This window comes from Prunus dulcis, chromosome 3 (genome assembly GCF_902201215.1).
Source record: "Prunus dulcis chromosome 3, ALMONDv2, whole genome shotgun sequence".
NCBI classification, from domain to species: Eukaryota; Viridiplantae; Streptophyta; class Magnoliopsida; order Rosales; family Rosaceae; genus Prunus; species Prunus dulcis.
Window position 1 is genome coordinate 14,079,532 of NC_047652.1, and position 23,977 is coordinate 14,103,508.

At 36.5% G+C, this 23,977-nt stretch overlaps 2 protein-coding genes across 4 annotated transcripts; both read left to right on the plus strand.

Annotated features, from left to right (window-relative positions):
* The first annotated feature begins 5,324 nt into the window (after window positions 1–5,324).
* On the plus strand, window positions 5,325–10,132 carry LOC117622031 (E3 ubiquitin-protein ligase SINA-like 7). Its single transcript, XM_034352538.1, has 2 exons — window positions 5,325–5,967; window positions 9,176–10,132. Exons 1-2 carry the CDS (start codon window positions 5,371–5,373, stop codon window positions 9,857–9,859), a joined length of 1,281 nt encoding a protein of 426 aa, XP_034208429.1. The 5' UTR covers window positions 5,325–5,370; the 3' UTR covers window positions 9,860–10,132.
* A 3,354-nt stretch (window positions 10,133–13,486) lies between these two features.
* On the plus strand, window positions 13,487–18,985 carry LOC117623374. Of its 3 annotated transcripts, none has more exons than XM_034354324.1 (9): window positions 13,487–13,825; window positions 15,023–15,156; window positions 15,254–15,311; window positions 15,413–15,547; window positions 15,624–16,226; window positions 16,311–16,454; window positions 16,525–16,653; window positions 17,236–17,271; window positions 18,080–18,400. In XM_034354324.1, exons 1-9 carry the CDS (start codon window positions 13,823–13,825, stop codon window positions 18,281–18,283), a joined length of 1,446 nt encoding a protein of 481 aa, XP_034210215.1. In that variant the 5' UTR covers window positions 13,487–13,822; the 3' UTR covers window positions 18,284–18,400. The 3 variants fall into 3 exon arrangements, with proteins under 3 accessions (XP_034210215.1, XP_034210216.1, XP_034210214.1); XM_034354325.1 differs by having other exon boundaries at window positions 18,083–18,400; XM_034354323.1 differs by having other exon boundaries at window positions 13,490–13,825; window positions 17,850–18,985.
* The last annotated feature ends 4,992 nt before the right edge of the window (window positions 18,986–23,977 follow it).

Sequence of the window (23,977 nt, forward strand, 5' to 3'; positions counted from 1 at the left end):
CTTATAATTTAAATTAAAGTTCCCCTTAAAACAAATTAGACATAACTAAATTAAAAATATTTAGCTCTAAACATGTAATTATTGAATACTTTGGTATTTTATATACTTGTATTTTCTACTTCGCCCCCCTCAAAATTTACAATTCTAACTCCGCCCCTGTAAATAGGAGATGGGAATAGGTCTCGAGTGGAGGTGGGGCTGGAATTTGGGTCGTGGCTAAGGGATGGGTCTCGGGTGGAGTTGGGGGTGGGGTGGATCTTGGGTGGGGATAGGGGTTGTATGGGTGGCGTTGGGCTTGGGAGTTTTCTAGGTAGAGAGAAAAACATAGGGTGAGAGAAAGAAAGAGGGAGAGAGATAGGGAGGTGGGGAAGGGGGGATTTGGGGTTTGTGGGAGAAAAGAGAGTAGGGAGAGAGAGCTGAGGGTGGGGACAAATACATAAGAGGTGGAGGGTGGGGGAGATGGAAGGGGAATGAGGGGAATGGGAGGGTGGGGCAAACGAAAGGGTAAGGAGAGGGAGGCTGAGTTTATTTATTTATTCTCTCTTCTCTTTTTGAAATTTCTATTTTTTTAAATGTTAAAACATTTCTTTTCTTTAAAAAATGTTAAATTATTTTATTAAAAATAATTTTTTTAGATCCACGTGGCATGATCTCATTGGATGTGTAGGAACCACATATGTGCTACGTCATCAATTTAACAGAACTTCACGGCGAGACCAAATTGATGTGTGAGGTGTAACATAAAAGATCAATAATGTTTTTAAAAAAACATAAAAGACCAAAAGTGATAATTTGGCAAATCTCAAAGACCTTTTGTGATAAAAGCTTATAATATAATGGAAATAAATTTTTTTTTTTTTTTAAAGAAGAAAAATCTCGCCCCCTCTCTCCTCCGAGGCCCCTGATCACCATGTCGACTATCCTCCCATCGTCCCACCCTCCCAACCCCATCCTCCCCTCCACCATCACCCCACCACACCCAAACCGGTGACAACCTATACTCAAACTCTCAATCAATTTCAACCTAAAATCCCCAATTTCTGAATTAAACACCCATTCTTTCAACTTTTGGGTGAAAATCGGTGGAAGTGATTAATTCACTATTTGAATGAGTTAGAGTTACACAAATGGGAATGAGACTGTTTAAAAACTTAAATTGAAAATGAAAATGAAAAAAAGTGATCTCTCACCCCACGATGGGTTCAAACCAAAAATCCAATCTTGCATAATTCCAAATAAATAAATAAAAATCACTCTCCTTCCCTCTTTTCCCAGCCCTCCCCCAATTGAACAAGGGCACCATGAGCTCCAGCGAGGTCTTGAGAACGTCCCTCATAGTGCATCGTGAATTTTTCGAGGTTGGTGACGATCCAACCATCTAGGTTTTGCAGATCGAAGATTTCTAGGTCCAAGGGAGTGGACAGTGTCGCGCGCTGTTGATTAGGAACGGTCAATCCGAGAGGGGCAACGACAAAAGCGCTAGGGTCTATGAGCGACGACGACTCCACAATTGCCGAATGAAGTTGTGGGGATGGATTTGCTATGTCGGAGCCTCACAAGTTGAGTGGGGTATGGCGAGTCATGAGTTGAGCCTCAAGAAGTTCTTTTCTTGATTTGTTTAGGGTAGGCAAGTTTGCATCGATGGCGGTTCCGTAGGGGAAGCATAGAGGGGCTGGGTGTTTGGGCGGCGGTGTTGGGTCTGGTAGGGTAAGTTGGGCCGAGGGGTTGGGAGGAGGCGGGGACAATGATTTTTCTTTTCCTTGTCATTTTTAAATGAAAATTAATTATTTAATATAATTTTAGTTATTTTGTATAATAGTTTATTAGTTTTTTGTCCACATAGAACTCCATGTCATTAAAAAAATATGTCTCACATTTGACATGCAAGCATTTAACAGATTCACTGACGGTTTAGGTAACGAATGGGGTAAATTGTAGGTTTTTCGTGAGTTTGAGTTTGTAATTGTAAATGTTTCCAAAAGTATGTATGAATTTTAAAATGACCCCATAAGAGGGGTATTCTCACACATGCACAAATACGATGCTAATGGAGATTAAACTGTAAGAACCTTATTGAGTATTAATTATTACATTATAAAGTCAGCTCAGTGTTGTATAAGAATCAATGTCTAAAATATCAATGATATCGGTAGTCCAAAAATATGAAAATTTCTATGGAAATATTGAGATATTATCGATATCGATAAGAATTGAATAAAACCCACGGAAATTGTAAGAAAAACTTGAAAATTTTTATTGAAACTTTGGAGAATGTTTATTTAGTCAATTATCTATTAGTTTATCACAAAAAATTAGAATGAAATACATTGCTTGATGGATTTAACTGATTTAAGTTGATTATACAGCGAGCTGGCAAACACTGTGAGTGTAGAAAATATGTAGTAATTAATGAAAAAAGATTAAACACACCATAATCATTTATATATAATGATTTACTACAATATTTTACACTTCATACATTGCATGGTAAAATACATGAGTGACTTAGTACCACATACAGTTCCTATGAGGTTCAAAATTTTCACTATCTTCATCATCTCTATGTGTAGAGTAAGTGTACAGTGAAGAGTAGTCATCAAATGATAAATCCCCAAAATAGTTTTGTATGTAATTGTTAATAATAGTCACCTCCATGTCATTAAAAAAATATACATTTGACATGCATTTTTCACTGACAGGTAACGAATGGGGTAAATTGTAGGTTTTTCGTGAGTTTGAGTTTGTAATTGTAAATGTTTCCAAAAGTATGTATGAATTTTAAAATGACCCCATAAGAGGGGTATTCTCACACATGCACAAATACGATGCTAATGGAGATTAAACTGTAAGAACCTTATTGAGTATTAATTATTACATTATAAAGTCAGCTCAGTGTTGTATAAGAATCAATGTCTAAAATATCAATGATATCGGTAGTCCAAAAATATGAAAATTTCTATGGAAATATTGAGATATTATCGATATCGATAAGAATTGAATAAAACCCACGGAAATTGTAAGAAAAACTTGAAAATTTTTATTGAAACTTTGGAGAATGTTTATTTAGTCAATTATCTATTAGTTTATCACAAAAAATTAGAATGAAATACATTGCTTGATGGATTTAACTGATTTAAGTTGATTATACAGCGAGCTGGCAAACACTGTGAGTGTAGAAAATATGTAGTAATTAATGAAAAAAGATTAAACACACCATAATCATTTATATATAATGATTTACTACAATATTTTACACTTCATACATTGCATGGTAAAATACATGAGTGACTTAGTACCACATACAGTTCCTATGAGGTTCAAAATTTTCACTATCTTCATCATCTCTATGTGTAGAGTAAGTGTACTGTGAAGAGTAGTCATCAAATGATAAATCCCCAAAATAGTTTTGTATGTAATTGTTAATATGTCACCCATATAAATATAAATATTTTAGCATATTATCACAAAAACATAAGTGATATGGTGATTAAGGTGTCTATGATAGGTTGGATAGAGATAGAGCTTAGTGTAAGTATAAAAGTATAGGCCCTGCACTCATAAACATACGCTCATGAAAGGTCCTAAACCATATTCAGTAGCCTTGAGTCTTTTGGTTTACTGATTGTTGAAGTCTTGCTTGTCAATCATGTCTTCGTCTGCAGGTAGTTGATTATTTATTTTACATTCATATATTGCATATGTTAATGGCTTTAGTGTTGTTTGTATTCTTACATGTGGTATTAGTGCTACACTAACATGTTTAGGGTCCCGTCTTGCTTTTCTGTTGAAACTTTTACATGATCAAGAAGAAAAACTTATGAAAGCATACTAATGACATCGTTAATCTATTTAATATTTAATATTTTATTTTTATGATCCTATATTTGTTTATGCGTCTTTTTCATAATTTGTTTAAAATGACATGAGAAAATTGAGAATTAATTCACAGATTTCATGTTTTGGTTTTTCTATCTTGTCATTGAACTAACTAATCTGAGGTTAAACACTTTTTATGTTATGCTCTGTTATGCCGGGAACAGTTATCGTGATCTACTTATGTTGCATATTTTTTATTTAGGGTCTGAGACCCAGTTTTGATTGATGATTGATTTTTGGTATGTTGTGTTTTCTGACAGGTGGAAAATTTGGTAAACCTTCTAGTTACAAGGGGACTCTACTGGATTTTTGGTATAAGTATTCTTTCTTGGTTTGAAAATATAGATTAAGGGTTTTTTTTTTTTTTTGTTGTTGTGTGGGTAAAAAGTGCCGACAAGTGCTAGATGTTGGATAATTATAGGGTTCGTCACAAATTCCAAAGGGGAATCCAAGGCAGTTTATGTCATTTTTCCTTTTTCTTTCTTTGACCTTAAAATTAAACAAATTTTACAAAATTAGGGTTAGAAATAGATTCTATAACCCAAAATAAATAAATAAATGAATTTAAAACAGTAAGAAATTTTCTTGGCAATTCTTGCCATATTTTGTTCTTTTTCATAATATAATAAATTACCCAACGAAATCCCACTAACTAAAATTAGCAAAACAAGTGATTTTAATCCCATCACTTTCGAGTCCCCTCACTTCAAGGTGCCTCATCCAAATATAATGTTAATGTTTTAAAATTTTATCAAGTGGATAAAGTTTAGTGCGCGAAAAGACTTAAAGATTGGCTATAAAGACTTAAAGATTGGCTATAAAGACTTAAAGATTGAATAATGGTTCTTTTCAACTTAAATCTTATCTTGGTTATTAGGGAGCTACTATTTATACACAATCTTTAAGACTTTAGCCACTCAATTAGATGGTTGTTAGGCACCGTATTCATCTATTTTGTTGGTCCTAATTGAATGACTTAATAATTTTCAGTTTTTATAATTTTTTACAATGATGATCTATGAAAGAATATTTGAAATATAGATGGTTTGGATCGAACCCTAAAAGGTGTCCTTCAATAGAAGATAACAATTTGATGTAGAATACATCAACTCAATTTTAAGTGACAAATACGTAACGGGGTCTAGCCTAGTGATGTGTGTAAGAAACTCCCCTCCCTGATAGTTTAGCCTATCGCTCATACCCAAAATAAAAAAAAGTGACAAATATGTAAAATAATACTCTTTGTATGGAAATACAAAGAATTTAAAAATAAAAAGAAATCAGAATGTATTTCCAGCAAAAATTTTCAACTGATAAGATAAAATAAAAGATAAATATGAAAAACTTTTGATAGGCAACTGCCCAAATTCTGGAACACGTGGTCTCCCGCGTGGTTGCTGAGAGGTTAGTTTAATACTTTTGGTTCTGAGAAGGCTGTAAATAAAACAAAATGGTTATTTTATTATTGGGAGACTGAGAGAGAGGGAGAGAGAAATGGCGAGATTCGCGTTAGGTGGAGATGAAGATGGAGAAGGCGAAGGATCCCGTATTCCCAGGCCCAAGAAGCCTCGTCTCGCTCCTAATCTCCTTCCTCAATATCCCGCAGCTCGCATCGCCATAATCGAACAACAACCACTACAACCACCGCAACCACAATCGCAACAGGTACGGACTGTTGCGGAAGATGAAGAAGCAGATGAAGAATCCGAAGGAGAAGAAGAGGAGAGTGAAAGCGAAGTAGAAGCAGACGAAGAGAGTGAAGAAGAAGAAGAAGAAGAAGAAGAAGAAGAAGAAGAAGAAGACGCGGAAGGAGAAGAAGAAATCACCGTTGACTGCTTACAGCAAGTAGGAAATTCCTACCCCTTACGGGTGCCGCGGATCATCGATTTGCTTCTGCAGAACCGCACAGCACAAGCCAACCACCAAGTGGGTTCTGCTTCGGCCAGCCTTACATCCGACGCCAGAGTCCAAGAGGGCAGTCCTCCTCCGATCTCACCCGTCACCGATGGGTCGCTTGTCTTCACCTTAGCCGACCCAGAAGTGCTTGATTGCCTCATTTGCTATGAACCCTTGACCATCCCTGTCTTCCAGGTAAGCCCTCCTCCCAAATTTGAATAGCCATTTTCGTTTCGATTGTTGGGTCTGCGTTGAAATTCTACGGTTATCTGTGGTCTTATATGATGGTTAATTTGTTTGCTTTGATAAAATTTCCCTCATTTGTTTGCTAGAATATTCAAGGATTCAATCCTGGTTGAAGTTGATTTAGGATTGTGATTGTAGTTCTGTAGATTCTTATTGTTCTGAGGTTAGTGCTTGTGGCCATTTAAGGCAATTCTTGAAATAGAGTGTGGACTAGGGAGCAGGATCAGAGAAGGGTAGTGTGGATTGGCTTGGCTTGGTTATGTTAGGTTTGTGGGATTTTGGAAATGGGATTAGTTAGGTTTGTGGCACATTTCTTGTTTGCCCCAATTGTCAAGAATTCTCCTGATAACAGCAAGATACTGCTCCTAGGATACACCCACTCCAAACCAAACACTTGTAGCAGGCAAATTAAAATCTGTGTGGCAAAGGTGCAGTGTAGAAAAATATGATCCACAAACTCCTCATTTTTACACAGCAAGCACACTGCGGAGAAAAACATGCATAAGGCCTTCTTCCCTGGAGCATTTCACAACTGTTTATGAACCACCAGCCACGTGAAAACTTGCATTGGTTGTAACATCAGCCTTCCAAATGAACTTGAATGGTTCAAAAGGAGGATCCAATTGATGGACGACCAATTGAAGGAAGAATGATTTGCAAGAAAAATTACCTGAAGGATGAACAAGCCATGATCTTTTGTCAACTCACCACTGGAGTGCAAAGAGACATAATCCATTAAAGAGGCATGATGTAAGTATTGGAAGATGATTCTCCCATCCAAATATCTTCTCAAAGTCTTACCCTAACCCCTCTACCTACCACAAACTTTACAAGAGGAGAGAAAGAGCGATACCCCCAAGAGATGTACTTCCAAGGACATAAGAATGTGCTCGCAACAACTCGAGAATCCCACCCATCAAAGTGTACTTTACAAGACCCCAACTTCTTCTGCTATGGGATCCAAAAATGATAAGGGACAAGGATTACCACCCAAGGGAAGACCCAAATACCTTAGTGGAAAGACACTTGGCAGTGGCATCCAAATTCTCTTTTGGTTATGAATGTTGTAACACTGTCCCACCATATCAGTAAACAATAAACATAGGTGGCTTTTCTAATTTGTACGAAAGAATTTATGGCTAGTTTTTTATTTATTTATCAGAAATGACTAGTTTTTTTATTTTTTATAATCCATTTCTTGATATTGTATTGTAGGACTCGTTATAGAATTTTATGATTATTTGCAGGGTTTTCCTGGCCTTGTGATTCAAGTTAATTTATATTTTATGAGTATATAAGGGATGGGTTTGGTTAAAAATAAGGGCAACTTGGTTTAAATGTGACACAATTAAGTAAACAGGTCAGGTTAAGGCTGACTTGGATTTGACACAAAAACAAAATCACAGGGCACGACATGAATCCATTGTCACTGCTACGTGCCTTTGGCATTCGAGAGCTTTGAAACATTTGACTTTATCTGATTGTAACAGTATTCATTTCTTTTGGAAGGCAAAGCTCCCCTGTTTGAGCCAACATACTTGATTCACTCATAAATTGTACATGGAAGGAGATATCAAGGAATTTCCCTGACATCTTCCAAAATAGCTAATGCGAGTTTTAAGACAATTGATAAATGCTTCTTACATTGTTAGAAGTCTTTTTTAGTTGATGCATCTGAATTTTGTTGTTGTTGGATTCTAGCGATCTTAGCGGTTATTTTTATATGATTATTAGAATTTAGATCTACCAATAAACGTATATTTAGGTTAGATTGATTACCCAAGACCAAATATTTTCATTTGGTCTCCAACACAGAAATTTAACATTGACTACCATGTTTGTTTATATATATATATTTTTGGTTTTCTTTCTTTTCCTTCAAGAAATTTTGTTTCTTACAAAAGATAAAATAAAAGAAAAAGAAGCAAGCACTGGCCATTTAAGGGTCTGGTCAGATTCAGAGTAAGAGAGGGACAGATTTGAAAGATTTGGACGTGCGTGTGTGTGTGTGTGTGTGAGAGAGAGAGAGAGAGAGAGAGAGAGAGAGAGAGAGAGAGAGAGAGAGCTCACGTTTTAAGAGAAATTGTTAAAAGATTTATTAAGGAAGAATAGATGATTTTGTTCAACAGAAAATAAATTGAGAGAGTTGAGAGGGTGCATAACCTCCCTCTCCCATACATTTAGGCACAATCTTGTTTAATCGGGCCCTACTTTGAAACTCATGGTTTGCAAGCTGATTTTTAGATTTTGCACCCCAACTCTTAGGGTTTAGTATAATCCAAAAGTTTATTCCCCTTTGTCATTTGCCTTTTGGTTAGAAATAGGACCTATTGGTCTCTCGTCTAAGTCATAAGCCTACGCAAACTCTTGTACACCACAACTGATAACACCGTGGTCCTTCACGCATGGGGCATTTCCCAAATAAAGTTTCACATTCATGTGTGCCTCTGTGGTTTATGTTTTTCTCAGTGTTGGAAATCTCGTAGTCAAACTCGAGTCTTTTGTTTTATAATTTTAGGCATGTTGTAATTGTTGCCAAGTGTGAAGACAGTTAAGCAAGATATATGAAGATTACAAACTATGGAGTTCTTTGGTTCTTTAGCTTGTTGAGTTTGACTTTTAAGCTCAAGAAAATCCTTATATTGGTTTGCTTTGTCTCTCCGCAGCATAGATTGACAAGCATCAGTATCAAATATAATTAGTCATATTTGTTTTTTTATCTGCATTTTCTGGTGTGAAGTTTTCAGTTATCAAACATGGCAAACAATTATCACAACATTTTAGCCTAGTATTGCCTACAAATTGAAGTTTTCTTCTTTCAACATTATGGCAACATTTATTATTTTATTTTTAAAATTATACAGGATGTTCGCTTCTAAAGTTTCTTGTTTTATTTTACTTTAATAACCTTTTTAAGTGCAAGAGCCATAACCTTAATAATATAAGTATCAATAGGGTTAGTGATCTTTGATATTTATGATCTGAACCATTCTTAAAACAGTCTGCTACATTGCTTCTATGAAATTGAACCAAAGAGTCTAGGTATATCCTCAAGATCTGCATTATCTATTTCTATCCTGCTATCCAAGCTCTTCATTCATGTCGTAAGTTTATTCATTTAACCTGCTAACTTTTGCATGCTTTCTTGGAAATTCAGTGTGAAAATGGGCATATAGCTTGCTCCTCTTGCTGCACCAAGAGTAAAAATAAATGCCCCTCCTGTTCCTGGCCCATTGGCTATAATCGTTGCCGGGCCATTGAGAAGATTCTGGAATCAATTAGAATTTCATGCCAAAACATCAAGCATGGCTGCAAAGAAATGGTAACTTACAATAAAAAAAATGAACATGAAAAGGCATGTATGTATTCACCTTGTTCATGCCCCCTTTCGGGCTGCAACTTCATCTCTTCAAGCAAGCAGTTATACCTACACTTCACTGTTAGTCATGTGGATTATGCAACACGCTTCCTGTATGGCATCGATTTTTCCATCACCTTAAATATTAAGGACAAATTTCTTGTTCTCCAAGAAAAGAGAGAAGGTATATTATTTATCCTTGACAATCATGCTGAAAAACTTGGAAATTTAGTGTCGCTTCGTTGTATTCAACCCATCTTCAAGGGAGGCTTCTACTATGATCTTCTTGCTAAAACCAATGGAAGTTCTCTCAGATTCCAGTCCTTCACAAAGAACTCTGCAGGCCAGGTTATTAGCCCTTCTTCAACAGGTTACTTTATAGTCCCTAGTGATTTTTTCAGTTCTGGCAAGCTCAACATGGATCTCTGCGTATGGCGTAATGGTCAATGCCCAACATCCTTTCAAAGTATTGGTGTTGCTTAAAACAAGTTGTACTATCAAAGGAATGGCATTGTGCTGGAAAGGATCTGGTGTTTTACATATTTATAAATATTACAAAAGATGTCTTTTTCTTTTCTTGTTGTGGACTTCACATCTTGTCTGCACACCAGTATATGTCCATATGTTATACCTCTTGGTAAAATGGGTACTTATGCTGAGTTGTAGCTTTACTGCACCCATCTTTACTGTATATACTTTTCTTGCGTGATAAGAAGTAATGACACCGGAAAAGTTATGTTTGTGTTGAAGGTGGAATTCCAAATCGTGTATTATGTTAAAAGGAAAAAAAGAAAGTAGGATTTCGGACAAAGTAAAGCATTGTTATTTGCTACTGGTAATTTAGGATTGCATCTAAATTCAATCAGTGCCATTTTTGTCGTAAGATTGAAGGTAAATTAAAATGGTTAAGAACAAGTTCTGTTTATCCTATATTGAAGGTATTAACATTTGTATTATGTTTCAACATGAAGCTTACCAAGTGCAGTGCTGAATCTCTGTTTCTATGCCATTTTATTCTTTGTCTCTGCTTCTGTTTTAATTTGTTGTGATTAGAAACAGCTAAACTGGAAAGGTTATATTCTTTGTTCATCAAGTTAGCAGAGAACCATTAGTTGCCAACTTGCATCTATCAGCTTTACTGGGCCTCATGTACTGCCATGACCAACTGGTCTAATTTATGTTTACGTTATAGAATTTAAATTATAAATAAGAACTTGTAATATGTTTTGTCTTTTATGCAACGTCCTGTCAGCTCCTGGATTGTACATTTTATTTTATTATATTTTTATAAGTCGTGCACTGTTTATTTCGGACATCTGGTGTACAGCATCAGGTTTTGATTAAAAGAAAGAAACTATGAGCTATATTGTTCTTTGGTGTTTTTTGTTATTAGAGCTAGCTAGCAGTATGCTAGACGAAATAAAACATGTACTTGAACGATTCAAATCATCTATTTTTTAAATTTTCATCTGAACATCATCCTCGTAAAAAAAATAAGACAAATCATTAAGACATTTAGGACATCTTGTTTTCCATTTATGTGATCTCCAAATTGAAAATACCAAACCAAAGATTTAGTACACATGTTCTAATTTGGATTTGATTCTATACGCCACATTAATATTATAGCTGATGAATTATATTCACTGAATAATCTTTTCCTACATCTTCACCCATAAAGGCTAAGGCAAAGGCAAGGGCAAGGGCAAGGGCAAAACAAGGGCTGCCACTATTCACGTGAATAGTAGCAGCCTTGTCATTTGTGGTTCCACCCCAAGAGGCTAATGCTAAGGCAAATACTATTCATTGTACTTTATTTCCTATTCTTTTATACTTTAAACCATTAATTTTGATAATCTTTTGTAATTAAATTTTTAGATAAGATTTTTGGTTGCCACGTGTCCATTATTTTTCAGAAAAGATTTTCGGATGAGAATCTCGGTTGCCACGTGTCTTATTCCAGATAAAATTTTCGGATATTCATTTAAAAAAAATTATAATCTCATATTTCAGATAAGATTTTCACCCTCTAAAATTTTGCCACGTGTCCCATGTCAGATAAGATTTTCAGATATTTAAAAAAAAAAAAATTATAATCTCAGATTTTAGATAAAATTTTCACCCTCTAAAATTGTGCCACGTGTCCCACGTCAGATAAGATTTTCAGATATTTTTAAAAATTTATAATCTCATATTTCAGATAAGATTTTCACCCTCTAAAATTGTGCCACGTGTCATCTCTATTTTCTGAATTTCTCTATAAAACTACACCATCAACTCATACCTCTCACACCATCTCTTATCTATTCTTTCATTTCTCAGATTTTACAAAACACATTCTACTCTCAATGTCAAACTTGAGGAGAGTGTTGGAGAGGCAACAGAAAGAAGAGGAAGAAATCCGGCGCAGACGTGCTGATGAAGATAGGGAGGCCGATGAAGAAGAGGAAGAAATGCTTGCAGCAACGGTGTGTATGCTTAATCAATCAAGGCAACACCGCCGTCGTCGTGCCCCAAATGTGGACAGACGTAGAGAGTCTCGGGGTAAGAATATATTGGAAGATTACTTTATCCCAAATTCGTTATATCATGTTTATAAGTTTCGAGAGAGATTTAGAACGCAGTCACATTTGTTCCAAACAAATGATGCATGATTTTGTAATTACGACACATACTTCATTCAAAAGTATGATGCTGCTGGAGTTTTGGGTCTTCTCCTGGAGCAAAAACTTACAACTGTTTTGTAGATACTTGCTTATGGGGCATCTGCAGAGCAGGTGGATGAGATTGTAAGGATGGGAAAATCAACTATCCTAGAGTGCTTGGTGAGATTCTGTGATGCAGTGAAAAATTTGTACACGAGGGAGCACCTTCGCAAACCCACGCCGAGGGACTTGCAAAGGCTTCTACAAAAAGCTGAGTTGTCCACGCGCCTCCGGCTTCGACAGAAGATGCCATTTGTTTTTTGATACAAATGGAAAGTAGTAGAAAAATGTGAGTGGAGAGTAAAAAATATTGGAAAGAGAAGAGTTTGTATGAAGATTTGGTGTGGAAAGTGAATATGTGAGTGGAGAGTAAAAAATATTGGAAGGAGAAGAAATTGTATGAAGATTTGGTGTGGAAAGTGAATAAAATTGTTAGGTATTTATAGGGAAAAAATCCAGAATTATTTGGTATTTTTTAAAAAAAATTTCAGAATTTTTTCGAATTTTTTTAGCCAAAAAAAGAGGACCGTCGGATTTCTGGAAAAAAACCGATCGGAGCGTTCGGGTTGCGACACTTGGCACATGCCCGTTGGATTCTGTCAAGGATGACGTCAGCGCTGATGTCACCGTCCTCGGGCTGAAGCCCAGGCGAAACCTGCCCTTGGGCTTGCCCAGGCCTCTTCTCTCGCGCTGAAGCCGTTTTGTGCTTGCTTCGGGGGCCTCTGCCTGGTTTGCATGTAGCGTTGGAGCATCTCTAAAAGATGTGAGAGGAGACGATGGGTTAACATGCTCGGTTAAATGATGCAAAAAGCAACCATCTTCAAGTAATATATACAAAATGTTTACTTACAAATTATACATGAAATGGGTATTGGAAAAGTATATGGTTTCCAAAAGCATCTAACGAAAAATAAATTTATTGTCCCTAACAAACATGAGGAGTTCTACTTTGTGGTTTGGGGCATGTAACATTTTGATCCATATCTTTTAAAATTGACAAAAACAACCCTTAAAATTAAAAATTGTTATCCTATATCGAGAGATTCTCCAATAAGTATTTTATTTTAAGGATTGGTTACATATTTCTAATCTTGGTCGTTGAATTACATTCATTAAATGTATTGGAAGTCTTTTAGATACAATCCAACGACCGAAATTAGAAGTATGTAACCAATCCCTAACTTAAATACTTATTGGAGAATGTCCCATATTATTAACCCTTCAATCCGTATGTTAAACTATCAAGTTAACCATTTTTTTGTTGAGCATGACACTTCTTGGACTCATTTTTCGGTTGCGTGGGTACCATATTAGATTTTTCTCCAAAAAAAAAAAGTTGTTCTTATTCATTAGTTCATGTAACATTGAGCTCACAGGCGGAAGAGTGAATGGTATAACAATTTGTTGTACGAGTGTGAGTTCAAATTTAAAAAGATAGGGACCAAACTATTATATGCCCAGAACTAGGTGGGTGGAAAGTCTAATTAGCTGAAAAATATTGTTGAAGAAGAGCGTTGCAGCTTACCACATAGGACACAAAAAAGCTACGACTTCGCAGCTGAGAAATGCGAAAGGAAAACGAAACTCCATAGGAAACAGAAATCCATTTCTTTTCCTCCTCCTCCGATTCTCACTGGAATTCAGCAAGCCCTCATCGCTCTCTTGAAACCCTAGCTCTTCTTTAATTCGCATTTCCAGTTCTCTCTACTTGATCTCAACCACAGGCTCCAGTTCTCCGAAAATGGTTTGGCTTCTCACACTTTGCACAATTCTATTATAAATGGTGTATGATGTTGTTTGCTTCATAACTGGTTTTTCGTGTAATTAAGATAGTGTGGTATTGGTAGAATTGTAATTGCATGAGAACCCAGAAAAGCATTTGGTAAGCCTTTTAGGCAAACACTGTGAATGTGTTTGGATTGTTTGATATGTGAATTGCATTGCATTAGGTTGTTAGTTTTAGCCAAAAGATAAATAGGAATACTTGGAAGTTGGAACCCAATTACATTATTGTGGGTAATTCTTGAGCAATGGGGTTTTTGTACCTCTTGCTATTCTGCTAACTTTGCTTTTAAGCATCCTATATTCTGTAAAGTTTCAATTTTTAATTTGTGGAGCAAATCTAAGACTTCTGACTTCTTTAGGAAACAAAGGAAAGACACTTTCACAACTTCTACTGATCTAACTAAACAGTAGCCTCACATTAAATGTTAAAGAACATTACAGCTACTTGATGAATCATGATGCTCCGAATATAAAGACATTTGTTCCACTCAGTAAACAATGGGTTGATAGATCTTGGAACAAAATAGGTTTGTCATTTTAAGCAATGCTGTGGTGGTGCTGGGGAAGGGGTATGTCCTAGTCCTTGCTCTGTGTCTTGCTTCCAAAATTATGCACAGTAGGGCTGCTGCTTACGGAAACATGTTGTTTTCGAGGTGGAGCAGAGAATAAGGGAGAAATGGCGTAGGAACATTTTTAATACTGGAAATTCAATATACATAGCTTAAGATTTGTAAAAACTGCCTATATCGCATTATTTATGATGTTTTTGAATCTTTCTGCCAGTGCTGTGTATGAAAATGTCTCGAGTCTTTGCAGGCATCATCATAACTGAAGTCTTCTGGAAGTATAATTAATATCCCAGATAATCATAAACTTTAAACACATAGAGTTTCCCTTTTGAAAATGTAAGCCTAGGTTTTACAATTCATCTATGCTGTTTAAGTCATTTTTTCCATAGGTACATCCAAAGTTTTTTTTGGAAAGTGAATGAATCATGATAATTGTCCTCATTGTATTGGTTTGCCTATATAAGAAACACATTTACTTCTATACCTTTTTTTTTATTTTAAAGTTACATATATTTCAGAAATTCAAATTTGTTTGCCTGTTTGTTTCAGTTTGGTTTTATACTTCTTTTCTAAATACAAACCTCTAGGTGTCAAGTGAAGGAGATGTCATGTTGGTAAAAAGAAATGCTGAAGAGAATGTTGTGTTAGAAGGAAAGAGGAAAAGGAAGAAGAAGAAGCAAGTTACCACTCCTCGTCCTGCGTGCTCATGGGTGTATTTTAGGTAACAATCAATTTCTTTCACTGGAATTCATTCTGTATTAGCATATGCCTCTTTCTCCTTGTGCACTGGCTTGCTAATGTTGAAATCAACTATTTAGCCGAGACTTTATCAAGGAATACAGCGCTTCGCATCCTGAATCCTCTGGCCTTAAAGCTGTGAGCCTCTTTCTGTTCACTTGCAAAATGTTTAGCAGTGTGTAATTTACTTTGATAATAAAATTAAAACAAAACAAGGCATCGTGACCTTTTCATTTCAGGCCACAAAGGCAGCTTCAGATGCATGGAAGTCTATGAGCCCTGAGGAGAAAGCAAAATACACAATGCGTGCTCGTGAAGTGTGGGATAACTACTTGAGTACAGCCCCCATCCGTACTCCTAAGCCAAGAAAGCAGGTACCAATTATTTTTCTGGTGACAGTTGTTTATTTGTTCATTGGATTGGGCGAATCTTACAGCTTTGACAATGCAGGCTAAACTAGTCACAAGATGCTCTCCTGGCCGCTTATTCAATGTGATACAGCGCCTCACAACTGAACAAAAGGCTGCAGTGAAGAGCATGGGTTTTGGGAGCCTTCTTGACCTTAGATGCAGAACTCTCCGCCGCAGCTTGTGTCTTTGGCTACTGGAGAGGTTTGACACTACACAACGTAGCTTGGAGATTTGTGGAGAACGTATTCCTTTAACACCAAAAGATGTCGAGCTTGTGATGGGATTAGCAGCTAGTGGGAAGGATGTGGTAAACTCAGGGCCTGATGACTTGATTGCGGACTTGCGGCACAGTTATGATGCCACAAATCATGGTATTTCAGTCAGGCTCCTAGAGGAGAGGTTGGCAGAGCCTGAAGCAGGAGAGGAATTTAAGAGATCATTCGTCCTCTATGCGTTGGGCACTCTTCTGTCCCCAACAGCAAGGTTGGATGTCAGCCCTTCATTCCTTCACTTTTTGACGAATATGGATGTTGTCCACCAGTATAATTGGGGGAAGTTCTTACTCGACCGGCTAGTTTGTGAAGTATCTCGTTTTCATCAAGGGAAGCAACGTGCAGTTGGTGGCTGTCTTCTGTTTCTCCAGGTAAAAAAGACTCTTAAAAATGCGTTCATCTTAGTTATTGGACACATACCAAACTTTATTTTCTGAAATCTTATATCTTCTCAGCTCTTTTATTATGAAAGTATCTCTGTTGAGGAAAATGGTGCCTTGGCCCCTGCTGTTGTTCCATTCCTATCTTCATGGGGCGAGGACGAGATTACTGAAAGGGAGAAGCGGGAAAGAGAGCTTGGTGGTTATGGATGTGGGGAGGTACATTTACATTTGGGAAGTTTGATACTAAGCCATATATGGGGTTGTCATACTTGCTGCTCCTTTGCAGGTGGTATGTAGGGAGAGGTGTTTTGATTTGGATTCTTGCGAGTTTATAGGTCAATTGGATAGGCCACCAGAATGCAATATAAGTAGTGGGGTTGAGCATGATGCTCCCTTTGAGCATAAGGAGAATCAGGTAATGATGGATGGATTATGCTAAATTGTTTTATTTTAGCATTAGGCAGAAGCTTACAGCAATAAAAACAACAACAACAACAACAACTACTACTACTACTATTGTTATGGGATTTCTTTGATATAGTTATATATATAGGGCTTTACACTTGTGGCATATTGGTAAATTCTGCCTATATAGTTATTCTTTGTCCTGTCTTCTGTATCGGGGCAGACAGTGTTCAATGCCCTTGGGGACATGGTTGTTGTTTTCTCATGGATGGACTACAAGAAACCACATTTATGCTTCATTCATTTTCAAGCTGGGAAGAAAAATGTTTAGCTCTAACCAACTCTTTTTTCTGTTGTAATTATTTACCAACATATCTTCCTTGACATTATGAACCCGAAAAGCTAATATATTGTTTTTGGGAGTGCCTCTTAACGTGGTTTCTTGTTTGTTGCTTTCCAGTTGCACCATCTGATACACACACACAGAGGGACACACAGACTGCACTGTCCCTTTTACTCTTTTGTTACTGTTTAATATATATCAATTATAGGAAAAGAGTTACATAAATACTTATGCTTGTATATTTTATAGGTTGAAGAACAGATTGGTGAATTTACTTTGGAGGAGGTAATGATGATTTTGTCTGTTAGTCATTTTTAAGCTTTTCTGATATTTTCTGTTGTGTATTTCGTGTACATATTGGTGAAGTAGCAGATGACCCTGACTGCAAAAAAGAAAAAGAAAAAAGAAGTAAAGAAATACAGATCATCCTGCCATGGAAAGTTTGACGAAAAGAAAAGAAAAGGAAACAAAAATAGAAATACGGCAAATTTATATTTTTTCATATATCCATTGTCCTGGTCTGTTGTTTCCTATAAGGTGATTTCCTTGTTAGAGATCTCTTCCCAGGGTTAGTGTAAGTGTAACAGCAGAAATTCTTGGGACATTTGCAATGTCTGATAATCTAAGTGGTAAATTCTGGGTTTCTTCATCAAATAGGCTTTGAAGGATCTTAATCTAATAGGCTTTAAAGAGAAAAGAAAATGACAAAGAAAAAAAATAATTTTATTCACTAGGATGTCTTGGTTGCACAAGTAAATAAATAGGTCCTAAATTTATAGCATCAGTTTTGAAGCTTTAACTGTTTTGTCCCGCATCATCTTATGACATTGTCAACAATCATTTTGTTTAATATGTTTCTACAGGAAAATATGCTAGTGTTTGTTAGGAATAAGGACATAGTGTGTGGTGAGATTGAACTAGTAGTTGAATCAGTCAGAAAACAATGCCGGAACAGAGATTATGGGTGTGATGAAATAGTGGATTATATGAAGAATAATGACCATGAAGAAACATGCATCTATGGACCATGTTCATGCCCCCTTCCAGACTGCAACTTTGTTAGCTCATCTGAACACTTGTCACTGCATTTCAGCAGCAAGCATTGGGATTCTGGAAGGCGTTTCAGATACAACACCCCTTTAGCTGTCTCGTTGGGGATAAACGAAGAATTTCTTGTTCTTCAAGCAGAGGAGGATGGCGCTCTCTTTCTCCTCAACAAGGGTACAGAAAGTATTGGAAACACAGTCATCATAACTTCAATCAGACCAATTTCTTCAGAAGAAAGGTTCGCATATAACCTAGTATCAGGACGGGGAAACAGTTCTCTCAGATTCAAATCAGTGACAGAAAACTTTCCAGGCCGGGTGGAAGGGTTCCCCAAAATGGATTTTCTTCTGGTTCCATTTTGTTTCTTCACTTCGTCTGGGCAACTCAACTTGGAAGTATGTATACAGAATACCACAGAACTCACTGCAGATTGCCCTTGATTGAATTATTCGTTCTTAAGGTTGCAGTACAGGACTTAACTAATAATGTCACTTAAGCTGTCATTATGTGCATGTTAGGGTTTTTGGAAATTGACCTTGTAAGTAAGTGTAAAACAGTACACCAAATGCAGTTCACCTCCCATAGTGTAGTCTGGACAGGTTTGCCTGAGAATTGATCTGCCTATGGACTACAGGTAACCGGATCTTTATAGTCACCCCCCTACTTGGAAACTCTGTGAGGACAATTGTTGTATGCTTTCTTCGGTGACATGCTGATCTGTATATACGATATAAGTCGGGATGAAAAATCAATTAGGAGTTCGGGTCTAGAGGCTACTGGGAAATGATGTTGAGGCGATTGGTACCCGGTACCGAACCTCTTGAGTTATGTTTCTTGTACAATATGGTATGTTTGTCAAAATTATGGGGAAAAAACTGTCTGCACCAGTACTATTGATGCTGTATTAAATTGTTACATTTATTTCTTAACAAAGTACGGAGGTATAACGGTAGAGTGCAAGTTGTAGATGCTTTGATAATTTTTCGCTTTCTTTGTTTTGTTCAATTCCACGAAAGCTATTCTCCCTGGAAGTGGTACTACTGACCTTATTGTGTGAGGACTGTGAGGTCCCATAAAAACCCTGTCCCATGGAAGAACTTCTTGTGGTCTGATGAGTGAATCTCGGTCTTGCAAGTATCATTTCATTCAGAATAAAATGCGATCTATGCTTGTGGCTTACATTTGTATTTAATAATGGGGTAATCACTCTCATTGGGTGCTAATTTGCATGATAAGAGAAATAAACACATAGCTGTATTCAACCGTTTGTAGGGAAGAATTGGTCCATTTGGATTTTTCCGAAGTGAGACAGGAGAACTTCCCATGGTCCTCACGGTATTTTCTGAATCTTGGACACATGTCGAGATTTAGGCCGATGAGTGAATTCAGTCCCACAAGTATCATTTCATTCCTTAAAGCATATATATATAGAGCTTCCATTGAGGGATCCCTCAAATTAGTTTATTTGAGGGATACCATTGTAGGGCCCACTCTGTATTGTATTTCACTAATCCAAACCGTCTCTTTTGTAAATACTCATTCAAAGATCATCTCTACAAAAAAATCACTTGAATCCGATATCATTTGACCACTCAATTGAATTATTGAAATTTTAGTACTTTCTTGAAGCACCATGTTTATTGATTTTGTAGGACAATTGGATATCGAAACAGTTTTCGATTTGTCTAATTTTTTTCAAGGATGATCTATGAATATAGACTTAAAAAATAGATGGTTTCGATCGTTGAAAAAAAATTCATAGGGGACCCTAAAGGGTGACCCTCAAATAATTTATTTGAGGGATCCCTCAATAGAAGGGTACTGTATATATATATATATATATATAATTTTTTTTTTTCTGCTGCTGCCATATATTATGTCCCTTTTTGAACTCCAAAACCAATAATGTTTCTTCTGCATATATATAGAACAAGAGACCAGTACACATCTATCTAATAGTAGAGACCAGAGGGTGTTGCTGATCCAGCGTTATACTGAGCCGCAGAAGTGTTAGGTGGGATCATGAAGGCAGGTGCAAAATTAGTGTGAGGGTACCCTTCTGAGTTGGTCAACATCACAGGTCTTGAATGACCATATTCACCTACTGCTGGAAATCCGGCAGAGAAATCTTGCAGGCCACGAAATTCAAGCCCTTCTTCTGCATTGCCATGAAAACCCGTAGGGCCCATCATGGGAAAAACATTGCCCTGCAATTTTCCATGATGAGCAGCACCAATCAAATTTCCATTTCCATCCACAAAATTACCAGATCCCCAGCCATGTTGGCTTTCACTGCCAAAGGAGGGTGGGAGCAAAAGCTGATTTTCAGAGTCTAAATTGAGGCCATTCATAGGAGCTTTTGTTTGGTTGGAGCTTGGAGACCAAGGCTCTGCATGTTTACCAGCTTTGCCCAGCTTTCTGATTAAAGTAGCAAAATCTACATTTCCTGTGACTGTGATCTTCTGTTCTTCTGCATCTATGTGTACACTATAGACACCTGAATTCAATTAAACATTAAAAGTAAGTTAGGGCAGTAGATAAATAATTAATGTAGACAGATTCAAAAGGAAACTGGCTGAGATAAATGATAAAGCAGAAATATTTTCTGTTTTGTTTTCTGATTGAATTTCACTACCCAACAAAAACATACGATGTCAAAAACTGAGATCTGATGTGGGGCCTAGGCTTAGTTGGAAAAATCATTATACACAGAATAGAGAATCACAAACTCAGATATTCACACAGAAGTGCCACTCAAACGAAGGCTTCTTGATGTTCATCATACCATCAGGAAAAAAAGAAAAAAAAGAAAAAAAGAAGAAACGGATTGTCATATATATAAACACTAGGGCAAAAAAACATGTTAGCTTGTAGCAGTCATACAAATAAGATAAAGGTAAAATCTATATTGAAAACACATAAATAGGGCATGCTCAAAGTTAGAACTTATTAGAACCTTCGATCTTCCTGAGGAGTTTTCTAACTTTCTGCACGCATCCTTCACAGTTAATGTGTACTTTGAGAGAATGTGTCTGTAAAAACACAGCAAAAAGAAAACCAACAAAGTGAAAGCAAAAAATCAATGGATAGTAAAGATGACAACCAAAGTACAACAAGAGGCTTCATTTTAATGCATTGCAGAAAACGAAATCGAAAACGATAGAAATGTGGTGGAAGGTGGAGAGGAGGAGAGGACCTTAATATTCACGAACTCAAATTCATTTGTCGTCATCTCTCAAACACAGATTTCTATTGCTCAGACTCGGAGAAAAGATGTCTTCTTTTCTTCTTTCTCGATACCAAGTAGTGCTTGAATTTCCTTCCTTTTAATGGGGGGTCTTTTGTTTGTCCAAAAGAACCCTTTTTAAGGCGCTTGTTTGGGAAGGTTTATAATCTCAAAATTTTCTGACAAGACAGAGACATAGACAGAAGGGTAGGGGGCCGGTTCAGTGCAGAGGTTCGAAAAGTGTGTGATTTGACCAAGGCGTGGCCTACACTCTTATCTCCTTCCTCCTAATAATATCTTCCCTCCCACACCTGCTGTTGCGATTTGCCCTAACCATTGTGGTGCAATAGTACTACTAGATAGATAGATTAGTTTTTGTTGTTGTTGTTGGATATATAGATTAGTTATTTTCTCATGCGCAATGCATTATTTTATTTTTTTACTCGAACTTTCATTTTAATTTTGGTTCTATGACATGACCCTATGACAATGGTCAGTTCATGTTCTCATTACATTGGACAGTTCAAAATCGATTTGCTTTTCAACAATTGGTATTTTAGTCTGCACAAAATATATACCTTCGTTATATATAAATCAAAGTAGAGAAAATCAAAGTAGAAGTCATTGTCAAGCACATCCTAGTACAGAAAATCAAAGTAGAAAGGATAGGATAGCCCTAGCCTAGTGCAAGGTCACTACTAATTTACTTTATTTCACACAAAAATAATATATACCATCCATGCAGCCCTCAAGCAAATCCAATATGCCACACCTCATTGGTACCACTAAGGTAATTTTTAGGTTACTTTTGTCATTTGAAGAAATTTTTTTATGATATCAATAATTTTTTGGACGGAAAATTAATGAAAAAGTTTTACAGAAACAATTTGAAACCTCAAGGATTGTTAATATATATAATTAAGGACTTTGTGATAACACACCAAAAACTTTATGGGATGTAAATGTAAATACCTCTATTTTCACTACTACAAAAAGTGAAAAAGACGACCAGAAAACAACGACGGTCTAAGTGAAAACCGTCGTGGTTTCTAAAAAGACGACGGTTCTAAAAACACCGTCGTGTAATACCACCTTAGACAACTAAAAATGGAGATTCAAATGGCTGTTCAAAAACAACGACGTACCTAATTAAACAACCGACGCCTATTTGAAACAGATTTCCGCAGAGTAAAATCAAAGCCAACAAAGAACGGCAGAAGTTATGAATCGACCGACGGAGAAAGTAAAGACGACGATTTCAATAAAAGCCGCCGATTTTACTCATAAAATAACACGACGAGGTTTTCGTATAAGACGCCGTATAATTACAAAAAAAATCCACGGCTTTAAAATACAAAATATCGCCGTATTAAATTAATTTACAACGACGGAAAATATAAATATATCGACGCCATTCTCGTATAGTTCTACGACGTTATCTTTAAATCGTACTATAAAATTTAACGTCGTATTTATTCATTTTATACGTCGTACATTTAATTTAAACCGTCGCCTTAATAAGAATTTTTGTTAACAATTTTTTTCTTTGATTTTCTTATCCTACGCCGGTAGATCTACTTAATGACAAGAATTGAAATAACCACGACGGTTTATATAGAAAACCGCCGACATAACCAGATTTTTCTGAGATCCCAAGGGTTACGAAATCTTACCAGATGGAACTCTATTCCACATCATAATCTTAACAGATGACACAGATTTGCAATCGAGAGACAATTTTTTGGAAGTTGATGATGTGTGTGCTTTTGTGTATCTTCAAATATTATACCTAACGTCGTTGCAAATTTGCAATCAGAGAGACAATTTTCAACGACGGTTATATTATACCTAACGACGCTTAAAAAACAAATCAACGTCGCTCAACAAATATATTACGTCGTCTTAGTCTTACTTAAGACGACGAAAAACGACGACAGTAATACAAAAACAGTCGTTGTTTTTATATTTTTATTTTATTTAAATCTGTCATCCAAAAAAGAAAATTTACATATTCCAGAACATTAATTTCCTTCATTTTAAATTTCTTTGATTTTCAGATTTCTTCATTCCAGCACATCTGATCTTCAGATTTCCCTGAGAAGCTAACTTTCCTTCGACAGCGAGGGGAGGCCAGGCTTGCATCTCTTTTGATGGAAAGCAAGGAGTATTCAGAAGCACTAAGTGTCCTATCAGGCTTGATCAAGGAAGTGAGAAGGCTAGTTGACAAGCTTTTTCTTGTGGACATAGATTTGATGCGAGTAAGCTCAATTTCTCTTTGAGAAAGACATCCAAATTATTGTCTTTGAGATGTGAGAGACAATGTCTCTGAGAGAGGAAGAACTTGGAACCCTAAATGTAAACCGAAAATGAATGAAAGCGACAAATTTATAGAATAAATTTTTAAAACCAACGGCGGTCCTTACAAAAAAACCGCCGCTTAAATTGTAAAATCAACGTCGGTATGACCGACGTATATTACATAAATCCACGTCGGTAAATTAATAAAAACGACGTGTTAAATAATCTACCACGACGCGAGTTATTACTTATGTACTTTAATTTTTGAGTTTACTACGACGGTACCTACAACACTACTGTCGTATTTATTTACCACGTCCGAAGTTAAATGTACCGTCGTATTTTGTAATTTATACGTCATATTTATATGTAACCGCCGTAATTTAAAAATTAAAATCCACGTCGGTTATATTAAACCTA